This window comes from Papio anubis, chromosome X (assembly GCF_008728515.1).
Source record: "Papio anubis isolate 15944 chromosome X, Panubis1.0, whole genome shotgun sequence".
NCBI classification, from domain to species: Eukaryota; Metazoa; Chordata; class Mammalia; order Primates; family Cercopithecidae; genus Papio; species Papio anubis.
Window position 1 is genome coordinate 74579239 of NC_044996.1, and position 24271 is coordinate 74603509.

At 35.9% G+C, this 24271-nt stretch overlaps 1 protein-coding gene across 1 annotated transcript in view; it reads left to right on the plus strand.

Annotated features, from left to right (window-relative positions):
* Positions 1 to 24271, plus strand: part of ATRX (ATRX chromatin remodeler) — a 281996-nt gene that overhangs the window by 79274 nt on the left and 178451 nt on the right. Inside the window, 8 exon segments of the mRNA XM_031660872.1 lie at positions 1029 to 1084; positions 2025 to 2077; positions 2945 to 3072; positions 5711 to 5824; positions 10711 to 10820; positions 15050 to 15117; positions 15463 to 18533; positions 24107 to 24179. Coding sequence (XP_031516732.1) covers positions 1029 to 1084; positions 2025 to 2077; positions 2945 to 3072; positions 5711 to 5824; positions 10711 to 10820; positions 15050 to 15117; positions 15463 to 18533; positions 24107 to 24179 — 3673 coding nt within the window.

A 24271-nucleotide genomic window follows, 5' to 3' on the forward strand; every position in this document is an offset into this window, starting at 1 on the left:
GTTCCTTTATAATCCCTTTATTTCAGTAAGTTTGGTAGTAATGTCCTCTTTTTCATTTCTGAGTCTAGTAACTTGAGTCTCGTTTCTTTTTTTTCTTGGTCAGTCTAGCCTAAAGTTTGTTCATCTTTTCTTCCCCCGCAGGTAAGTTGTTACACAATCCCTAGCAGATTCCAACTTGAATGGCCAAGTTCCTGCTTGATCATCTTTTTAAAGAATTAGTTTTTGGCCAGGTGCCTGTGGCTCATGCCCATAATCTCAGCACTTTGGGAGGCCAAGGTGGGCAGACCACTTGAACCCAGGAGTTAGAGAACAACCTGGCAACATGACGAAACCCCATCTCCACAAAAAATTAGCCGGGTGTGGTGGTGCGCACCTGTAGTCCCAACTACCTGGGAGGCTTAGAGGGGAGGATCACCTGAACCTGGGAGGTTGAGGCTAAAGTGAACCATGATAGCACCTCTGCACTCTAGTATGGACAATGGAGTGAGACCCTATCTTCAAAAAAAAAGAAAAGGAGGAAAAGAAAAAGAACTACTCTTTGGTTTTATTGATTTTTTTTTTCCCCTATTGTTTTTCTATTTCCTATTTCATCCGTTTCATGAATTTCTGCCATAATCTTTATTATTTCCTTCTCCTTGATTTTGGTTTAGTTTGCTGTTATTTTCCCAGTATTTTATGGTGAAATGAAATATACTTTATTGGTAGTATGTTTTTTATTTTCAGTGTAATAGTTTAAATTTTCTTCTACTGGGAAATGTCTTGTAATATTTATAAACTGCAACTGAAAATGTTTTTATATCAAAGTAATCTTTATAGAGATTTCATGCTTTATAAGGCGGGGTTAGTATGCAAAAGGAGAGTGATTCTAGTGAAAGAACTCTTCTAGGAATATTTTAATGTGAGTAGTGTGTTAACAATACTGCCAGACTTCATAGTTTGAGAATGGGTTTATGGAGTTACAAGTATTGATGTTCTATTTGATAATGCATCAAAGAGATAAATAATGTTCTTTATTTCTTCTTTTTTAGATAAAATCAGTGGTTCTGGAAGTAACTCTGATATGATGGAAAACAGCAAGGAAGAGGTAAGGATAATTATTTAGAGATATTTGTTAGTTACTATTAACCGACTAGAGCATATGTCGTTAGATTGCTTCTAGACACATGTATGTGTCGAAGGCTACTGATACCCAGTTGTCATTATGATACTTCAGTTTTGTTGTTTTCCAGTTTGAGAAGGTGTTCATTGTTTCTGTTATTGTTGTGGTTCACTTCAGCAGTTGACCTAAAGTCAGACAGCTGAAGACTTTCCAACAGATAGATATTTAACTGTCTTTATATTACCCCAGAGGTGTTTGAGGTGGATGTTATGGGCATGAACTTCATGGTTGTGAAATCTCTCAAAACTTGGTATCTAGAGTCTGCTAAGCATTATTATTAGCAACTCATAACAAGGTCCTTTGCCTGATACACAGGTCTACAACTATGGTTTTGGGAAATTTTTACCTATTGTAAAAAAACTGAATCCAGTAAAATATATTGATTATACTGGCAAAATGAGGGTAAGTTTAGTATCTCAAAGCAAGTTGTGGAAGTTACTTCATGCCAGATGTTAGCTTAGAGAATAATGAAACATATTTAGAGCCTTAAAACTCCCTACTTCTGTTGAGATCTGATTACTTCTGCTTCTTTGTTTTGTCTTTGTTGACTGGGGCCATGATCATTTTACAGCAGTGTATCCCCCGCAGCATGTGACAGCAACCATGTGAAAAACGAGAAATTTAATATTCAGCCAAGGAAACCTGGCAGTCAATGAGAATTAGTTTTTATTTTTATTTTTTTTTGCATCTGTGTTCCTTATGTGGTAGATAATTAGTTTTTGGAATTCCTTTTAGAAAAATATTCTAGGCACATAAATAGCATCTCATTATATCCCTGTATTGAAGTTGCTATAGGGAAATAGCTAATTGTAGGGGTGCTGTTTTGAGAGTTTTATTCACTTTTATATTTATGTCTCACATCTAGGGAACTAGCTCTTCAGAAAAATCCAAGTCTTCAGGATCATCACGATCAAAGAGGTTGGTTGATGTTGAAGGGACAAAAAGTTATTTTCTTTTTCAGGTTATTTTCTGTTTCTAGAACCAAATTTTTTCTGAACTCATGTCAAGCACTATTCTGAGTTAACTATTCTATACAAATATACATATTTAAAAATGATAAGTATAATATAATGAATCCCTTTGTATCTGTCACCTGATTTTAACAATTATTTTTCATTCCAACTTTGAATTTTAAAGGGTTTTTAAAGGATTTATTATGTATTAGTGGCCCTTGCAATATGTAGTTTATTTCATTAGACAATATATGTCTTTGAAAAAGGAGAAAATAATTTTTGAATGCCTTATGAGACAATGGGTTTTTTGAAATTGTCTAGGATGGGGAGTTAGTCATCATAGTTGTAAGTTACAAGGAGAAAAAAGAGTGGTAAAAAACACTTTTTTCTGGTAAATTGTGAAGCCATACATAAAAACTGAAACTATTTTCTAACATAATATAATTCCCAATATACTGTGCAATATAATTCTTATTAGAAGTTTGCCGCTTAGTCTATTGGACTTTCATTGTTTCTAAGCAGTGGGAATGTCTCTTAAAAACCAAGCTTGCTTGATATTAATTTATTCTCTAAAGTAGTGATTCTTAAAGAAGAGTGTCCTCCAAGGTCTCCCTGGTAGCTTTTTCAGAATGCGTATGCCTTGGTCTTACTCCAGACCTATTGAATCATAATCTTCAGTGATACAGTGTAGACACACATGCTTCCCTAGGTGATTCTGATGTGCTTCCTGGTTGAGACCCACTGCTCAATCTCAACATGTTATTTATGTTCTTTGGGTATTGTTCCAGTTGTCAGAAATGTTCATAATTCTATGAACTTAATTCTTTCATAGGAAACCTTCAATTGTAACAAAGTATGTAGAATCAGATGATGAAAAACCTTTGGATGACGAAACTGTAAATGAAGATGCATCTAATGAAAATTCAGAAAATGATATTACTATGCAAAGCTTGCCAAAAGGTAATGTGTGTTAATTTTTCATGAAGTTAAAGTTGAAATGAATTTTTAAACATCATTTTTATAAAATTGGAACTTGATTACTGTTAGCTATGTACAAAAGACCAAACATGGCATTTTCCTAGTGGTTGTCTAGAAATATATTTGTATGCCAATGATAATGTGTGTTATCGAAGTTAAAAATTTGGAATATTCAGTTAGTTTTGTAAAGAATGAAATCTATTTTTTTCTTTCCATCGAGTTTTAGACAAGGGACTTTAGTTTCCAAATTATACTTCAATGTGTAAGCAAGTTTAAAAATTTATTATATTAGGTTTTGGTTCAGTCAATGTTAATGTGCCTGCTTTATACAAAAATGTAATGACCGTTCCTGAAAACTTAAAAATCATTTACAGTCTAGTTTAGTCTTATTGCATTCTTAAATTCCCTAAGGCTAGAAGCTGAAGTTAACTATCATAGATAGATTTAGTTGTATTTCTTGCTGTTATCTTTTTAAAAAAACTTTGTCACATACCTCTCAACTGTTGAAGTTCTAACCATAAAACTTTGTTAATAATGGGGGAAAAAGCCAGATGAGTATCTTGGACTCTTCATAGCTCAAATCTGAGAGCAATATAATTGGATGATGAGAATGACAGGGGACTTGGTTCAAAGAGTCAAATTTTATATATTTTTCTTTGTTAAATAATATGTTGTAGTCTCTTGGCAGAGTTTTCAAATTCATTCTCATAGATCTTTTACAGCAGTGCTTATTAAACCTTGTTCCCTGCCTATGTTTTTATGACACATTTTCAAATTATGGAAATTTAAAAAATACGGTAGGTAGGAGGGATGGGACTTTCCTTGACTAGGATAAATTAGAAGTTACAAAAGGTGATAAATGAAATGAGGAAAGGAAATTAATGAAAGAAGAGAGATAGGGGCCTACCACTTACTTAGCTTTGCAAATCATTTATGACAATTTTACATAATGGTTTTGGTGGCCAAGGGCAGAAACAACTAACATGGGAGTCTAAGTCCCGTAGGTGGTGACTTACTTTGGATTTTTACATTCTCAGTGGTTGTCACTGGGAGTGTTTATGATGTAAGAAATAGGAATTCAAACTTTTGTTTTAATGGTACTGTGGAAGAAAGTCAGCATATGATGTTACTAACCTGAACTATGCCTAATTCTGTCAGACCAAAACAAAAACAAACGCATTTCATAAGGTTAAATTTGGGTGTTTATATTATTGTTGTAATATTTATTGAGTATATATAAGTACCAGGCTCTTACAAAATTAACTCCTTTAATCCTCAAAACAACACTGTAAGGTAGTTATTATTTTGCTTGTAGAGATAAAGGAACAAATTCAGAACCCAAGGAACTTTTTCAGCTTTAAATTGAGAAGCTAAGATTTCAACCCAGGTCTGCTTGAATCCAAAGCCTAGTGAGTGCTCTTTTCACTCTGCTGCTTTGCTTCCAATTCTCCCTAGAAGAATCTCTAGGGAGAATTCAGGTTTTTTTTTTTTTTTTGTTGTTGTTGTTAATTTAAAATCTTTAGTTCTTTTCAAATGCTGGGGCTTCTCTGAGAGTATATACATGCAATGATTGCTGTGAATAACTTTTTTTGGTGGGGATTATTTAATTTTACTACAATCTGTAAAATCTCAATCATCTGTGTCCTCTCCCCACACCCTTTCAGAGACTCAGAAACTCATTTACCAACTAGATGTTATAACTTGTCAAAATTTGCTTGTTGAGTAACATAGAGCCATGTTTCAGAGAAAGTCCCTGGCGACTACCTGCTTTTTCTTCCTTGATTGTTGCCGATGATAGCCAGTTACTAAGCCAAGCAATGTAGGTAAACATTGAGACCTAAACCCTTTTTACTATGCCTGTCTTATTTGCTCTTGAGAGAACTAATGAAAACTTAAATCGACAGCCTCTCTCCTCAATTCACATGTTTTATAGTTAAGGAAGGACATTCTTTCTAAAATATTAACATAGGGATCAACAAATGATCTCATTCTACAATTTATTGTCAGGGTACTTTAGCTAAAGTATCTTAATCTCTAAAAACTCTTTAAGGACTTTACAGAGTACTGAAGCTTTGACATACCAGTTGGGAAATGCTGCAGAATAGATACAGGAGTAATAGAATGAACTTCATTTCTCCCACCAATACCCCTCCCTTGCAGTATAAAACTACCCTTAAAAATCTTTCTGAGTTTATGATTTGGATTATGAAAATAGGATGTCTTTAAAAATTTTTTCCCTCTGAACCACATATTTTATGAATTCTTTATGGAACTTAGCATAGATGTTCATATTCATAACAGCTTTTGTGATAGGCACTATAAAAATTCAGAACTGGGTTGAGGCTTTCTATTTGATTCACACATTTCTTTTTTAATCACGCCATAATACCTCCCTTTCCTGTTTTTATGAACTATATTTCAACAAATAAACTGATTGTTGACACCTGGCCCTTATACTATTTCCCTGTTTTATTTACTTTTGTGAGGTCCTTATACCAATATCTAAAGCTTGAAAGAAACAAACTATGTACCAGCAATGTTGGCTTTATCTGAACTGAAGTCTTGTACTTCACTTGCACATTTAATATGTGTAATGGTTTTTTAAATGAAATCATTCTAGGTACAGTGATTGTACAGCCAGAGCCAGTGCTGAATGAAGACAAAGATGATTTTAAAGGGCCTGAATTTAGAAGCAGAAGTAAAATGAAAACTGAAAATCTCAAAAAACGCGGAGGTAAATACAAGTGAAAATGAAACATGAATTTAAATTGCTGTTTATGACCATATTGGAAAATCTGATGTGCTTACTAAAAATACCTCCACTTTTCTGCCTTTTGTTTATTAAAAGCACTACTTAAATATAACTTCTGTTTCTCTCTGAGCTCTGAAGCAGAAAAGGTTAAACACTTTATCAAAACACCTTTGCCTTCAGTGGCTATTAAGTTATCTCAAGAAGCTTAGCATTTCCTTCTTCCACATGTTCTATAATACATATATGCCATAATACTATGTTTCCCCCCCAACCCTAAAAGAATTTTAGATTTATGCAAAATCTTGTCTGTGGCCTCCAGGTAACTTTATATATAGTTAGAGTTGCATAGAGTGACATACATCTGCATTAGTATTAGTTGGGGTATTATAAATGCAAGTCCCTTGACTCCACTCCTCACAAATTAGAATTTCTGTTGATGAGGTCAAGAATGTACCCCAGTTTGTGTACACTGAAGTTTCAGATCCATTAATCTAAGAACAGCAACATGGACATAAGTAGGAAGGAGTAGGGAGCTAGAGCTGATAACCCTCCCTCTGTCTGCCGGAGGCGCCTCTCCCTTTGTCTGTCTATCCTCCCTTAAACACACAAACGGTGGGGAGTGGTGGCTCACACCTGTAATACCAGCACTTTAGGAAGGCAAGGCAGGAGGATTACTTGAGTCCTGGAGTTCGAGACCTGCTTGGTCTATATGGTGAGACCCCATATCTACAAAAAATAAAAATATCAGCTGGACATAGTGGCGCATGCCTGTAGTCCTAGCAACTCTGGGGGCTGAGGTGGGAGGCTCACTTGAGCCCAGGTGATCAAGGCTGCAGTGAGCCGTGATTGTACCACTGCACTGCAGCCTGGATGACAGAGTCAGACCCTGTCTCAAAAAAATTAACACACATGCATACACACACACATACACACACACACACACACACACACACACACACACACACTCTCTCTCTCTCTCTCTCTCTCTCAATATTGGCTAACCATCTATAAAAAGTTTGTATTTATTTAGAAATGTATGATAGTGGACTATGTGTCCCACTTGTTTGTGTGTGATTCTTAGATGGTGTGTATATATATTTTGGGGCAGCTTAACAGAGCCAGAATTCATAACTGTAAAAGGAATGAATCTCCAAATGATAGAACATGACACTAAATTTCTAAGTAGAAGTGTAGTGAAAGCATATCCATTTAATATTGATCAGATTATATAATTGTGAAATTATAGTGAAGCTCTTATATTGGTGAAATTTTTGTGTGGATTTTTATTTTAATGCTATGATTATCTTGATGGAACCAGTAAAATATATCTATACTTATAAAATGTTATATATATTCATTGTCAGATTAAATAATTTGTAAGGTTGTTGGCAAAAATAAAGGAAATAGTGTTTAGTCTTTTGTCCACAAAGGGGTAGTCAACTCTTTTTGAGCATAAGGAATCTTTCTGAGACTCTAGTTCATAGTAGGGAAACTGCCATTGCAGCAACAGAGTTCATTAAAGCTAAGGTAGTAGTCTTAAAATTTAAGAGAATCCTCAATTAGAAAGTGATGGTAAAGATCAGTAGTAAGAGTTTCTTTCCTCTGATCATAGGTTCTCTAGAGAAGACAAATAACTAAGTGTTCTGCATTGTGTACACTTAGTGTACAGAGTGTCTAAGTGGTGTTTTTTTGGGAAGGGACCCTGGAGCAGTCAATGTCTGAAATGTGGATAAGGGCTGAAAGAATAAAAGAACCACTGTTGTTGATGAGGGTATTCCTAGTGCTACTTTGGTATGCTGCTGGCATTTGGTCTCAGCTGATAAGTTTCAGGAACATTTTATTGAATGTTCTGTGTAGGAATGTTTTGGTATCACGCTTAAGGGAATACATAACATTTATAGCTATCAGTAGCACTTAAATCTTTCATGCCTATTTTCATCTTAATGATTTGTTACATTTTTAAGCTGTCAGAAATCACACAGGAAATTTAACACTAGGTTTACTTTATATACACATATATAGATAAATTGGTGATCTGAAATGCTGAATTGGTGTAGATAATATTTAAACTTTTTAAGAAAGCTAGTTCCAAAATTGAAGCCTAATGTAGGAAACTGTCAAGAATGTAAACTTTATATACAAAGTCTTATATTGATTTGGAATAATATTATAACACAAAGATAATGGCTAAAGTTAACATTTCAGGAGCGGATTTTTTTAAAAAAAAATTTCAGTATCATACCCTGTTTTGACATTCTTTTCCCAGTTTTAATTGTTAGAAAGTATATTTTACACCTAACTTTTTTACATGACACAATAATTTTGTTCTCTTTAAAACCATTAAAATGTATTGAGCTCAGAAATGAAAATGCCTCTTTTTCATTTATACCCTGTGTTACAATTTTAAATATATTTCATAACTAAAAATAAAAAATTTAAACATGTGTACAGCAACAAGTACATAAAGTAACATTTCAACATTTTACCATATTTGCTTCAGATCTCACTTAAGTAAAATATTGGTTCAGTCCTACTCTCATCCATTTCCCCTTCTTCCCACCCCACAGGTAATGATTATCTTGAAGTTTTATGCATGTGCATGTGTGTGCATGTTTTTCTATGTTTTTTATATATGTATTCATAAAACATTTTTCATTTAAAAATATAACAAAATAATATGCTGTATATATCATTTGGGAACGTTTTTCATTTAACATTGTTTTTGAATTGTATTCATGTCAGTAAACGTACATCTAGTTTGCTTATTTTTCACTGCTCTATAGAATTATGTGGTATCAATAAGTCACTATTCATTTCCCGCATAGGAAGCTATTCCCAATTTTTCATTTTCTAATTTTCTAATTAGTGCTGTGGTGAATATCCTTATATTTGATTCCTTGTGCACATGTGGGAGAAAATCTCCAAAGAATTACCTAGTTTTGTTTAATTCTTGAGTGATATATGCACCAAAGCACACAGAAGATGCTTAGTAAGCATTACTTAACATTGGATGAACATTCAGATTCTACATTTTATTTATCTTGTTAGTTTATCTGAATGGAATAATTATTTGAAATGAAAAAGTATGCTGTGGTGTATTTGTTTCTGTTAAAACGAATACAGAATATATGAATACCCAAGATCAAACTGGAGTTTGTAAATAATGTGATTATAATAAATTAGGCTTGTAATACCTGCTATTAGGTAGGATGAGGTGGGAGGATTGCTTGAGCTCAGGCGTTTGAGGCTACAGTGACTTGTGATTGTGCCATTGTACTCCAGTCTGGGTGATGCACTGAGACCACATCTTTAAAATTAAAAAATAAATAAATAAAAATTTTAGCAACATAAATAGTAAACCTTCAAGTTTACTTTTATCTTCTAAAACAGTATGATGGTGTTCTTAAACTTTAAAACTTTTAGCTTCTGGCTAGGTGTAGTGACTCACACCTGTAATCCCAGCACTTTGGGAGGCTGAGGCCAGAAGATTACTTGAGCCCAGGAGTTGGAGACCAGCCTGGGCAACACAGTGAGACCCAGTCTCTACAAAGAATTAGCCAGGTGTGGTGGTGTGTGCCTGTAGTCCCAGCTACTCAGGAGGCTGAGGTAGGAGGATTGATTGAGCCTGGGAGGTAGAGGCTGCAGTGAGCTGAATTTGCACCATTGCATTCCAGCCTAGGTGACAGAGTGAGCTCTAGCTCTTAAATTTTTAAAAAAGTTTTTACAAATAAAAATATTCATGGTAATATTTGGGTCCATAGTGCTTTGGACCTTAAACCTAATAGAAACCCAAAAGAGAAAATTAAAAGGGTGAGAAATATATGTGATGTTTTGTTTTTTATTTAAGTATGGTGCCAATTTGTTTTTTAGTTGTCTCCTTTTTATTTGTGAATGTAAGCATTTTGAGTGGCTTCTTCTGAATTATAATCTACCATCTTATTTTGATCAAGGTCTTGGTTGCACATCAGGATCATCTTTGAAACTTTAAGAAAATGTCTGAGAGGTTTTAATTCAGTGGTTTAGGGGTGGGAATGGCTGTTTTTAAAAAGGTTCTTCAGATGACTCTAATGTTTAGCTCAGGGTGTGAAACACTGCCTTAGCAGAACTAGGGACAAGTAGGAGGCTGGAGAGGTTTCTGTAGGTTTTCTTCAGTCTGTTTTTCAGGGGACAGTACAGAATGGGACTCTGCCTTTTACCCCTAGTTGTTCTGATGTTTTGCTGCCAAAATAGATATACTTGCAATATCTTGTTTGTCTTTATTTGAAAATAGTTGACAGTGTTGGTATGGAGTGGATAGTGGAGTACACATAGAAAAAAGGCAGGTTAATGACAATTATGGATAGTGTTGAAGTAAATATTGGGAAGGAAATTGGTAATATCATAAAATTACCAAGTTTTTACATACCATATTGATAGGATCTGTGCAGACAATTCCACTTTGAGAATAAAAACCTTTATGGCATACTTAAGTATAGAATTGCAAAAGAATCTGTTCCATATATGTTACTTCCCTGTTCTGTAAGGACTGATACTGAATTTATTTGCAAAGCAATAATAAAAAAGAGCTCTTGGCCCCTAGTTTTAGAAATTTTTGTGGGTTCTCTTAATGTTATTTCGAGTTGTAAAAAATGGCATTTGCATCTGTAAAAGGAAACAATTAGGATTTGTAACTTGGAATTTGCCAAGGTTGTCATGTGCTTAGTAAGTCGATAAAATATTAACCTTTTTTTACTTGTATCCAAGATGCCATTTTTTTCTAAGGATTATGAGGTATTTCATTTCTAATACAAAAGTTACAAAATGCTGACTAAAGTAAATATCTTTTTCTTTGTGTAAATGTGTGAATAATAGTCACTCCTTTCTCCTAGAAGATGGGCTTCATGGAATTGTGAGCTGCACTGCTTGTGGACAACAGGTCAATCATTTTCAAAAAGATTCCATTTATAGACACCCTTCATTGCAAGTTCTTATTTGTAAGGTACGTAATGATCTGTTGATATTTCATGCCATAAATATTTGAATGCTTACCATATACCAGGCCTTTGAGGGCACAGTCTTGAAGAAAAATGGAAATGGTATCTGCCCTTGGAAGACTTCTATTGTAGTGAGGAAGATAGACATACAAAGCCTAAGTGTCATGATAGGGGAGATACTGTGATTATGGGAGCACACAGGAAGCCTGTGTAAATATGATTTGGGTCGGATGGCTTTCTAGCGGAAAGGTGATATGTGAAATATGAATAAGAATTAGCCTGGTAAGTGAGATTGGTTCATCATGTTCTGGGAAGAGGCAACATGGTATTTAGATACTGGTAGTTGAGGGAGAGGTTGGTGTGTTTGAAAATCTCAAGAGTGGATGTGTGTAAATGTTTGTGTTTTATAATCTTTCCCCTTATATATCCTACTTCCCCAAATGTAAACTATCTATGTGGAGCAGGGTTTTGACGTAACTTGGAGATAATAAAATTAAAAATGTTTACATATGTAACAAACCTGCACGTTATGCACATGTACCCTAGAACTTAAAGTATAATAATAATAAAAAAAAAATGTTTTTTATGTGTTGATTGTAGTTTTAACGGTCTGTGCCCACATTTTTGTTAGTAATACCTTGGAGTTAATTTTAAATATCTATAGATGTGGGCCTGGCACGGTGGCTCATGGTTGTAATCCTAGCACTTTGAGAGGCCGAGGCTGGTGAATCACCTGAGCTTAGGAGTTCGAGACCAGCCTGGCTAACGTGGTGAAACCCCATCTCTACTAAAAATACAAAAAATTAGCCGGGCATGGCGGGTCCCTGTAATCCCAGCTACTTGGGAGGCTGAGGCAGGAGAATCGCTTGAACTTGGGAGGTGGAGGTTGCTGTGAGTCAAGATTGCACTATTGCATTCCAGCCTGGGCAACAAGAGCAAAACTTCCTCTCAGTAACTACCTACCTTCCTATAAATGTCATGGTTATGGTTTTCTTAACTCATATTCCTGCTAAGATTAATCCTATGTTAGTTTGTTTCTCAATAAAAAGCTGCCTTTGAAATGCAGTGGCAGGCCATGTTTTCCTTGGAATTCTAGCTCTAGATCTTTTCTTGAATGAATTTTTGATAGATTCAGGCATGCTTAAATGAACTGTACTTTGTTCTTTAGCAATTCGTATCCCTCCTTTCCTTGAATTCAGTTCAGCAGGGGCCTATCTAGGGTATGTATTAGAGAGTTTCATTTTAAATTTTGACAGTAGAATCTAATATTGCTGGATTTGTGACATATATTTGCCTTTCTGTTTTCTTACCTATATGATTGTCTTTTTTCAAGAACCAGTCTGTTGAGCCTAGGCCATTTCACTCATCTGTAGTTTGTATCAGTGAGCACCTTTTCCCTTTCTGCAGTCCCACTGGAAAGACTTTGAAGTCAGTCAAACTTGGATTTGAATAACAGCTTTGCCTCTTACTAGTTGTATGACTTTAGATTTATTTACGTATTAATGAAAGTTAGCCTCATAATACGTCCTACCTTGCATGGTAGGTATTTGATATTTAGAGATAATATAGATTAATTCTTTTGCTGTATGTATAGTAGCTGTTTGTATATGGTGGCTGTTAAAATTGCTAAGTACCCACATCTAATACATTTTTATGTAGAGCTTTAGTAGCTAGTTGTATGAGACCAGAAATTAGCTTTACTAAAATCTTTTATAAACTTTGTTTTTTTGGTTTGTTTTTGAGATGGAGTCTTGCCCTGTTACCCAGGCTGGAGTGCGGTGGCACAATCTTGGCTCACGGCAGCATCCACCTTCTGGGTCAAGCGATTCTCCTGCCTCAGCCTCCCGAGTAGCTGGGATTACAGGTGCCCGCTACCACACCTGGCTAATTTTTGTATTTTTAGTAGGGACGGGGTTTTACCCTGTTGGCCAGGCTGGTCTTGAAGTCCTGACCTCAAGTGATCCACCCACCTCAGCCTCCCAAAGTGCTGGGATTACAGGCATGAGCCACCGCACCCAGCCAAAAATCTTTTATAAACTTTTAAATAAGGAATAGTGGTACTTGAGTGTATGGAAATCTATTTCAAGGCATTAATTCTTTTTTTTTTTTTTTTTTTTTTTTGAGACGGAGTCTCGCTCTGCCGCCCAGGCTGGAGTGCAGTGGCCGGATCTCAGCTCACTGCAAGCTCCGCCTCCCGGGTTCACGCCATTCTCCTGCCTCAGCCTCCCGAGTAGCTGGGACTACAGGCGCCCGCCACCGCGCCCGGCTAGTTTTTTGTATATTTTAGTAGAGACGGGGTTTCACCGTGTTAGCCAGGATGGTCTCGATCTCCTGACCTCGTGATCCGCCCGTCTCGGCCTCCCAAAGTGCTGGGATTACAGGCTTGAGCCACCGCGCCCGGCCGGCATTAATTCTTGAGACTTGAGATAGTTAGATGTCTGTACAATACAGACATTGGATAGTGGGTAGCAGTGTTTTTGTTTGTTTGTTTGTTTGTTTTTGGGTTTTTTTTTGTTTGTTTGTTTGTTTTTTTTGAGTTTTATTCTGTTGCCCAGGCTGGAGTGCAATGACGTGATCTTGGCTTACTGTAACCTCTGCCTCTGGGTTTAAGTGAGTCTCCTGCCCCAACCTTTAGAATAGCTGGGATTGCAGGCGTTTGCCACCATGCCTGGCTAATTTTTGTATTTTTAGTAGAGACTGGGTTTCGCCATGTTGGCCAGACTGGTCTTGAACTCCTGACCTCAGGTGATCCACCCTCCTCGTCCTCCCAAAGTGCTGGGATTATAGGCATGGGCTACTGTGCCTGGCTGGGGTAGTACAGTGTTTTTGCTTTGAGTCTCTGAAACATGCACACATACTCCTTTTTTTTTTTTTTAATTGTTTTTATTTTTAAAATTTTTGTGGGTTCTTGGTAGGTGTATATATTTATGGCATACATGAGATGTTTTAATACAGGCATGTGATGTAAAATAAGTGCATCGTGGAAAATGGGGTATCTGTCCCCTCAAGCATTTATCCTTTGAGTTACAAGCAATCTAATTATATTCTTTAAGTTATTTAAAAATGTACAATTAAGTTGCTATTGACTGTAGTCACCCTATTGTGCTATTAAATAGTAAGTCTTATTCTTTGTATTTTTTTGTACCCGTTGACCATCCCCACCTCCTCCCTATCCCCTCACTACCTTTCCCAGCTTCTTGTAACCATCCTTCGTGACATCCTTCATTAGTTCATCCATGAGTTCATTTGTTTTGAGTTTTAGATCCCACTTATAAGTGACAACATGCAATGTTTGTCTTTCTGTGCCTGGCTTATTTCACTTAATATAATGATCTCCAGTTCCATCCATGTTGTTGCAAATGACGGGATCTCATTCTTTCTTATGACTGAATAGTACTCCATTGTGTATATGTATCGCATTTTATTTATTTATTTATTTATCTGTTGATGGGCACTTAGGTTGCTTCCAGATCTTTGCTATTGTAAACAGTGGCCCAACAATCATAGGAGTGCCAGTATCTCTTTGATAAACTCATTTCTTTTCTTTTGTGTATATACCCAGCAGGTGGATTGCTGGGTATCTCAACTTTTAGTTTTTTTGAGGAAACTCCAAACTGTTTTCTATAGTGATTGTATTCATTTACATTCCTACCAACAGTACACAAGGGTTCCTTTTTCTCCACATCCTTGCCAGCATTTGTTATTGCCTGTCTTTTGGATATAAGCCATTTAAACTGGGGTGAGATGATATCTTATTATAGTTTTGATGAACATTTCTCTGATAATCAGTGATGGTGAGCAGCTTTTCATATGTCTATTTGTCATTTGTATGTCTTCTTTGGAGAAATGTCCAGTCTAATCTTTTGCCTATTTTTTGATTGGATTATTTGATTTTTTTTCCTATAGAATTGTTGGAGCTCTTTATATATTGTGGTTATTAATCCATTGTCAGATGGGCACTTTGCAAAATGTTCTCCCATTCTGTGGGTTGTCTTTTCATTTTGTTGATTGTATCCTTGCTGTGCAGAAGCGTTTTAACTTGATGTGATCTCATTTGCCAATTTTCGCTTTGGTTGCCTGAACTTGTGTGATATTGCTCAATAAATCTTTGCCCATACCAGTGTTCTGGAGATTTTCCCCAGTGTTTTTAATTACTTAAAAAAGTAAAGTTTTTGTCCTTTATGAATGCTATCAATTTTGAATTAAATTTCCCCTTCCTCTTTTCTTTTAATAGAATTGCTTTAAGTATTACATGAGTGATGATATTAGCCGTGACTCAGATGGAATGGATGAACAATGTAGGTAGGTAATATAGATGAGCTAACATTCAGTGTTTCCTACTTTTGGGAGGAATTGTTACATAATCTTTTATGAGGTTTGTCTTTCATAGTATCATCGTTGATGTCTTTAGTGAAAGGTTGTTATTTTCTATCAAACCCTAGGTTTATGTCTAGTTTAAGTTTCTAGTAAAGAATAAGCAGATGACATAAATTACTACTAAAATTACTTGGAGTAAAATTTAAATCGCATTATAACAAAGAGATTAAAATGAGTTTTGTTGGGAATAGTGTTTATTTTTATTTTTTTACCTATCTTTTCAGTTTCCTGAAAGAAAGGAATAATGTTTTAATCTTTAAAACATTTCAGATGGTGTGCAGAAGGTGGAAACTTGATTTGTTGTGACTTTTGCCATAATGCTTTCTGCAAGAAATGCATTCTGCGCAACCTTGGTCGAAAGGAGTTGTCCACAATAATGGATGAAAACAACCAATGGTATTGCTACATTTGTCACCCAGAGCCTTTGTTGGACTTGGTCACTGCCTGTAACAGCGTATTTGAGAATTTGGAACAGTTGTTGCAGCAAAATAAGAAGAAGATAAAAGTTGACAGTGAAAAGAGTAATAAAGTATATGAACATACATCCAGATTTTCTCCAAAGAAGACTAGTTCAAATTGTAATGGAGAAGAAAAGAAATTAGATGATTCCTGTTCTGGCTCTGTAACCTACTCTTATTCCGCACTAATTGTGCCCAAAGAAATGATTAAGAAGGCAAAAAAACTGATCGAGACCACAGCCAACATGAACTCCAGTTATGTTAAATTTTTAAAGCAGGCAACAGATAATTCAGAAATCAGTTCTGCTACAAAATTACGTCAGCTCAAAGCTTTTAAGTCTGTGTTGGCTGATATCAAGAAGGCTCATCTTGCATTGGAAGAAGACTTAAATTCAGAGTTTCGAGCGTTGGATGCTGTAAATAAAGAGAAAAATACCAAAGAGCATAAAGTCATAGATGCTAAGTTTGAAACAAAAGCACGAAAAGGAGAAAAACCTTGTGCTTTGGAAAGGAAGGATATTTCAAAGTCAGAAGCTAAACTTTCAAGAAAACAGGTAGATAGTGAGCACATGGATCAAAATGTTCCAACAGAGGAACAAAGAGCAAATAAAAGTACCGGTGGTGAACATAAGAAATCTGATAGAAAAGAAGAACCTCAGTATGAACCTGCCAACACTTCGGAAGACTTAGACATGGATATTGTGTCTGTTCCTTCCTCAGTTCCAGAAGACATTTTTGAGAATCTTGAGACTGCAATGGAAGTTCAGAGTTCAGCTGATCATCAAGGGGATGGCAGCAGTGGAACTGAACAAGAACTGGAGAGTGCATCTGTAAAATTAAATATTTCTTCAAAAGACAACAGAGGAGGTATTAAATCAAAAACTACAGCTAAAGTAACAAAAGAATTATATGTTAAACTCACCCCTGTTTCCCTTTCTAATTCCCCAATTAAAGGTGCTGATTGTCAGGAAGTTCCACAAGATAAAGATGGCTATAAAAGTTGTGGTCTGAACCCCAAGTTAGAGAAATGTGGACTTGGACAGGAAAACAGTGATAATGAGCATTTGGTTGAAAATGAAGTTTCATTACTTTTAGAGGAATCTGATCTTCGAAGATCCCCACGTGTAAAGACCACACCCTTGAGGCGACAGACAGAAACCAACCCTGTAACATCTAATTCAGATGAAGAATGTAATGAAACAGTTAAGGAGAAACAAAAACTACCCATTCCAGTGAGAAAAAAGGATAAGCGGAATTCTTCTGACAGTGCTATAGATAATCCTAAACCTAATAAATTGCCAAAATCTAAGCAATCAGAGACTGTGGATCAAAATTCAGATTCTGATGAAATGCTAGCAATCCTGAAAGAGGTAAGCAGGATGAGTCACAGTTCTTCTTCAGATACTGATGTTAATGAAATCCATACAAACCATAAGACTTTGTATGATTTAAAGACTCAGGCAGGGAAAGATGATAAAGGAAAAAGGAAACGAAAAAGTTCTACATCTGGCTCAGATTTTGATACTAAAAAAGGCAAATCAGCTAAGAGCGCTATAATTTCTAAAAAGAAACGACAAACCCAGTCTGAGTCTTCTAATTATGACTCAGAATTAGAAAAAGAGATAAAGAGCATGAGTAAAATTGGTGCTGCCAGAACCACCAAAAAAAGAATTCCAAATACAAAGGATTTTGACTCTTCCGAAGATGAAAAACACAGCAAAAAAGGAATGGATAATCAAGGGCACAAAGGTTTGAAGACCTCGCAAGAAGGATCGTCTGATGATGCTGAAAGGAAACAAGACAGAGAGAATTTCTCTTCAGCAGAAGGCACAGTTGATAAAGACACGACCATCATGGAATTAAGAGATCGACTTCCTAAGAAGCAGCAAGCAAGTGCTTCCTCTGATGTTGTCAGTAAGCTTTCTGGGAAAGAGGAGAGTTTTACTTCTTTGGATGTCAGAAAAGTTGCTGAAACTAAAGAAAAGAGCAAGCATCTCAAAACCAAAACATGTAAAAAAGTACAGGATGGCTTATCTGATATTGCTGAGAAATTCCTAAAGAAAGACCAGAGTGATGAAACTTCTGAAGATGATAAAAAGCAGAGCAAAAAGGGAGCTGAAGAAAAAAAGGAAATTTCAGACTTTAAGAAAAAAGTAATTAAAATGGAACAACAGTACGAATCTTCATCTGATGGCACTGAGAAGTTACCTGAGCGAGAAGAAATTTGTCATTTTCCTAAGGGCATAAAACAAAATAAGAATGAAACAACTGATGGAGAAAAGAAAAGTAAAAAAATAAGAGAGAAAACTTCTAAAAAGAAGGATGAATTATCTGATTATGCTGAGAAATCAACAGGGAAAGGAGATAGTTGTGACTCTTCAGAGGATAAAAAGAGTAAGAATGGAGCATATGGTAGAGAGAAGAAAAGGTGCAAGTTGCTTGGAAAGAGTTCAAGGAAGAGACAAGATTGTTCATCATCTGATACTGAGAAATATTCCATGAAAGAAGATGGTTGTAACTCTTCTGATAAGAGATTGAAAAGAATAGAATTGAGGGAAAGAAGAAATTTAAGTTCAAAGAGAAATACTAAGGAAATACAAAGTGGCTCATCATCATCTGATGCTGAGGAAAGTTCTGAAGATAATAAAAAGAAGAAGCAAAGAACTTCATCTAAAAAGAAGGCAGTCATTGTCAAGGAGAAAAAGAGAAACTCCCTGAGAACAAGCACTAAAAGGAAGCAAGCCGACATTACATCCTCATCTTCTGATATAGAAGATGATGATCAGAATTCTATAGGCGAGGGAAGCAGTGATGAACAGAAAATTAAGCCCGTGACTGAAAATTTAGTGCTGTCTTCACATACTGGATTTTGCCAATCTTCAGGTATGCAAAAATAAATAAAAAATTCATAATTTGTACTTTCCCCCTCTTGAATTACTACATTGTTTAATTTTCCCTGAAGCTAATCAAATTTAGGGTTACTAAGGAGAATACCACTTAAAATTATTTAGGAGTTTATTAAAAAAAACATTTCCCCATTTATTTTTCTACTGCCATTGGAAGATATTTTGAACATCGCTAGTATTCAGTATCAGGGATCCCAAATTTGTTGAGTAAATGACAAAATTTCTTTATCAATATTTAGTGCTTTTCTCTAGAGTAATGAGCAGTAGTTTATGAAGGAAAAGCGATTGGTACCAGTGGTTCAGTAGCTATTTATTTATATAATGGAAGTGAATCCTTGGTACTGGTATGACATGGTGTGTCAAAATTTTAACTGCCATGCATATGGCTTTTTAAGTTTGAACAGATAACTTTGTGTCTTATGAAATTCCCTTTAATTATTTTTAATTTACCTAATTAAAACCCTTTGTTGGTGCTTATTAACTAGTTTCTAATGACATGAACAGACGTTTTTCTTTTAAAAACACTGTCAAAATAAAGGAAGGAAGAAAATCCAAACATTAGTTGGATTAGCCTACCCTGATGAGGTAGAGTACTAGGAACATTAAAGTTTGGGTCAGCTGGTGAATAAAAATATTCTTAGGAATTAATTAAAATTAATCTTTAAAAATTTATGAAAAATAATTTTAAAAAGAGGTTTTTATTATTAAAGTTACTTTAAAAATCAATTGTATAATAAATGTGTATTGGTCATTTGTCTTTTTTTTTTAGTCAATAAGACCTGTCAGTTAACTATGGATACTCAGAATTTATTTAAAAATTTTTATGAAGTGGATTTTACATAAAATTGTATTTCCAACATAGGTAGAATTAAAAAATTTTTCCTTTCAGTTCTTATGTTACAGTTTTCAGTTTATCCCAATTGGATTTTAATGGAATTAATTTGAATCTTGGCTATTTTTTAAATTTAAATTTTTAATTTTGTAGAGATGAAGTCTTGCTATGTTACCCAGGCTGGTCTTGAACTCCTGGCATCAAGCAATCCTTCCACCTTGGCCTTCCAAAGTGTTGGAATTACAGGCATGAGCTACTGTGCCCAGCAAAATCTTGTTTTTTTAATAAAACTTTTCATTTCTTTTATGGAGTACTTATGACTTCACTTGAAAACCACATGTGATATGCATGGTGTGTGCTTCAGTTGAATGCTCTGCTGTATCGGATGACTAGATGGAGCTCTGTTTGTATGGCTATTGTAATTCAAGTTCACAGTTTCTTACCTGAAATTCTTGGGGTCTACTGTGTTTCAGAATTTACAACTTTTTGTCTTTTAGAAAAATAATAGAGAGTAGTTACTATATATTTTATAAAAGCCCCAGTGGTGCCTGATGCAACACCAGATAATCAAACACAGTATTTCTGCAGCAAAACATTTGAAGATTCACATGTTTTCTTCATGTGAATAAGCAGTTTAGAACAGGTTTTGCTGCCAGATTGTCTTTGGTACCCTCTTACAGAAACTTTCCGTTTTGAGAGTGTTTTAGATTTCAAAATTATGTATAAGGGATTATGGACTTATATTAAAAATACAGAATCTAATAGTTACTTTGATGTCAAATCAATGTTTTAGTTGTTAGGTTAGCTGTGAAAATCCTTATTAAGGATTAGAGTTTAAGAATAATAAATGGTGTTTAAAAATTTAGTTAAAAATCCATTAAAAATTATATGTCACAACTAATTTTATTTCTGGTTTTATTTATTTGGATCTTCTCTCTTTTTTTCTTAGTATGGCTAATTTTAAACTTTGGAAAATTGGTTTCTGTGATTAAACAGTTTCACTGGTGAAATCAATATGTTTGATTTCAAGTATTTTACTACTTTTCTTTCTCAAGATCTCACTTGATTTATTTTATTTATTTATTTTTTTTTGTGACGGAGTCTCGCTCTGTCGCCCAGGCTGGAGTGCAGTGGCCGGATCTCAGCTCACTACAAGCTCCGCCTCCCGGGTTCACGCCATTCTCCTGCCTCAGCCTCCCGAGTAGCTGGGACTACAGGCGCCTGCCACCTCGCCCGGCTAGTTTTTTGTATTTTTTAGTAGAGACAGGGTTTCACCGTGTTAGCCAGGATGGTCTCGATCTCCTGACCTCGTGATCCACCCGTCTCGGCCTCCCAAAGTGCTGGGATTACAGGCTTGAGCCACCGCGCCCGGCCTCACTTGATTTATTGATACCTATGAAAGTATTACACACCTCTCATGTTGAGAATTATTAATTTTTGGTGTAATAATTAATATGCATTCATTAGGCCTTAAGAAGGGATGGTGATATATGGCAAATACTCAATTGATGCATCTCCTGATAATTACTTATCTCAGCACTGATCTAGATCACTGTGTTCCATTTTGATTTATTTAACTTTGATCTGAAGGACAAATAGGCTGATGGGGAGGTAAACTTCCTGAGGTGTGTATCAAGAGAAACTTTGAGAATCTGTTACTTCAGCAAATGCCAATCCTTCAACTCCTTGGTGAAATATGCCTTGTTGAGATTTTCTTTACCCTGCATATTTTTGGGGGCTAAGCTGATTATTTGGGATGAAATAAGAAAGAAGATAAATTTGTTAGGGAATTTAACCTGTCAAAAATGGGGCCTTGTCAATAGAAACAAGTAGAATAGAGTATGAGTGCCTTGAAAATAAGCACTGTGTAAAAAGTTCTGTTTTTAAAGATAAGTTTGTGTGTGAGCCAATGTTACGATATTCCTTCAGAATTTACTTACATGCTTATATAAGCATGCTGAATTTATGTACTCCTCTGTCTAACTTAATTTTAGGTCACAGTTTTAGAAGGTTAAAACAAAAACCCTGCCCCCTATTGAGTTTAGAGGATTCCAGTTTATTTGCAGTATTTGGGTATCATATTACAGCTACAGTATTTTCCTAGAAATTGGGGCTTGGTAATAGCATGAATAACCAAGATGAAGAACATGGTCCTAGGAGATTGCAGTTTAATGCAAGACAGACATAGAAAAATCATTAAAAAAGGTAATAGAAGAAAGATATAAAACTAGATTGGGGCCTGTAATCCCAGCACTTTGGGAGGCCAAGGTGGGCGGATCATCTGAGGTCAGTAGTTCGAAACCAGTCTGGCCAACATGGTGAAACCCCATCTCTACTAAAAATACAAAAAAATTAGCCGCGTGTGGTGGCACACACCTGTAATCCCAGCTACTTGGGAGGCTGAAGCAGGAGAATCGCTTGAACCCAGGAGATGGAGAGTGCAGTGAGCCGCGATCATGCCACTGCACTTCAGCCTGGGCAACAGAGTGAGACTCCGTCTCAAAACAAAAACAACGACAATCTATAATGGGGCTACACGATAAATAGCAAGTGAGATATTTAAATATTTGGGGAAATACGTAGAAGAACAGTTGGCATTTGAACCTCAAAGGATAGGTCAGATTTTGAAAGGTGTAGTAAAGAGGGAGTGACAGTGCTAATTATATTTCGTTTGAAGATTGGTCTGTTTGGATGAGATATTTATTGTGAGTTTGCTGGGATATTATGAAATCTCTTCTCTCTCTCTCTTTTTTTTTTTTTTTTTTTTTTTTGAGTTGAAGTCTCACTCTGTCACCCAGGCTGGAGTTCAGTGGCACAATCTTGACTCACTACAACCCCTGCTCACTGCAACCTCCGCCTTCTGGGTTCAAGCAATTCTCGTGCCTCAGGCTCCCGAGTAGCTGAGATTACAGGCACATGCCACCACACCGGCTAAGTTTTGTATTTTTAGTAGAGACGAGGTTTCTCCATATTGGCCAGGCTGGCCTCGAACTCCTGACCTCAAGTGATCTGCCCGCCTCAGCCTCCCAAAGTGCTGGCATTACAGGCTTCAGCCACCATGCCTGGCCTTATTTAGTGTATTTCTATCCTGAGCCTGTAGGTGTCTGTTTTCTTTATAGATTTTTTTTCCTCCACTTCTCTTCAACATTTTATTGTGAAAAACATTGAAGTATACATCAAAGCATCTACCATTAATATTATACTGTATTTTTTTGATAACTTATCTATATATCCTTCTGTCTATCCATCAGTGTATTTTTTTTTGCCTTTTTAGCTTTTCATTTTGCATAATTATAAATCCACAAGAATTTGTAAAAAAATAAGAAATACAGGGAGGTCTCAGATACACTTCACTTAGTTTCCCTCAAGGGTAACATCTTGTAACTGTAGTACAGTGTCAAAACCAGAAAACTGAAGATTTATTCAGATTTCACCAGTTTCACATGCACTCATTTGTGTGTGTGCAAGTATAGTTCAATGCAGTTGTACCCCATGTGTATCTTTGTATAATCACCACCACAACTAAGATATCAAACCAGTTGCATTATCACAAGGCTCCCTAATGATACTGCTGTCCTTACCTCCATTCCTGACATCTGGCAACTAGTAATCTGTTCTTCATCACTGTAATTTTGCTATTTTGAAATGGAATCATGAAGTATATAACCTTTTGAGATTGGCTTTTTTCACTTAGTATAATACCCGTAAAATCTTTGATGCATTTCAAATTAAATGGTACACATCAGCATACTTCTCCTGAAATACTTAAGCATGCATAATATTAACCTACAGTTTGATATTTCAGTTTGTTTTTCTTTTTAAGTAAAATTTATGTAGAATGAAATGCCCAAATCTTAACCTCTTTAGATTTTTTTTTTTTTTTTGTTTTTTTTTTGTGATAGAGTCTTACTCTGTTGCCCAGGCTGGAGTGCAGTGGTGCAATCTCGGCTTACTGCAATCTCCGCCTCCCGGGTTCAGGTGATTCTTCTGCCTCTTTCTCCCTGGTAGCTGGGATTACGGGTGTACGCCACCATGCCTGGTTAATTTTTGTGTTTTTAGTAGAGACGGGATTTCGCCATGTTGGCCAGGCTGATCTGGAACTCCTGACCTCAGGTGATCCACCTGCCTCGGCTTCCCAAGGTGCTGGGATTACAGGCATGAGCCACCTTGCCTGGCCCTCTTTAGATTTTTAATCAGAAGATAGAAATGTAGCTTTTTATAAGAAAATAAGTTTTACTGTACTGAACTGTATCACTGGGTAACTCAGATCACGAATACCATACACATTCAACTGCATTTTAAAATTACTTGCTACTACCAAAACATTAATACCGGTTTTGCTATTCCTCGAAGTTACGGCACCTGTTAATGTCAAAATTAAAATGGATCAGTACAAAGGTTATTGCGGCAAGAAACTTGTGCTAATATGATGACTGTTGATATAGAATTGTTACTGAGAAGGGTGGACTTTAAAAGCATTGTGCCCTGGGAAGGAACTCTGAAATATATAAGGGCCAGCTACTTATCATTTTACTGCTGGCACTTCACAAATACTCGGTTATGTTTTCTATAAGAATGCTTTTTACTCATATTTTGGAGTCCAGAGTTTAGACCCCACTTAGTTTGCTTTAAAGTTTTTGGCTTTCAGTTTTATTTTACATGGTTTTAATTATATAGCTTATTTAAAGCTAATTTTAAGTACACTTTTTTCCCTCAAGGAGATGAAGCCTTATCTAAATCAGTGCCTGTCACAGTGGATGATGATGATGACGACAATGATCCTGAGAATAGGTATGATTCCATCTGTAAGGACTTTAAAAAGATTATAACACACCCTAGGCATGGGCACAAACAGCAGCAACGGAACAGCAAGCAGGTTGTAA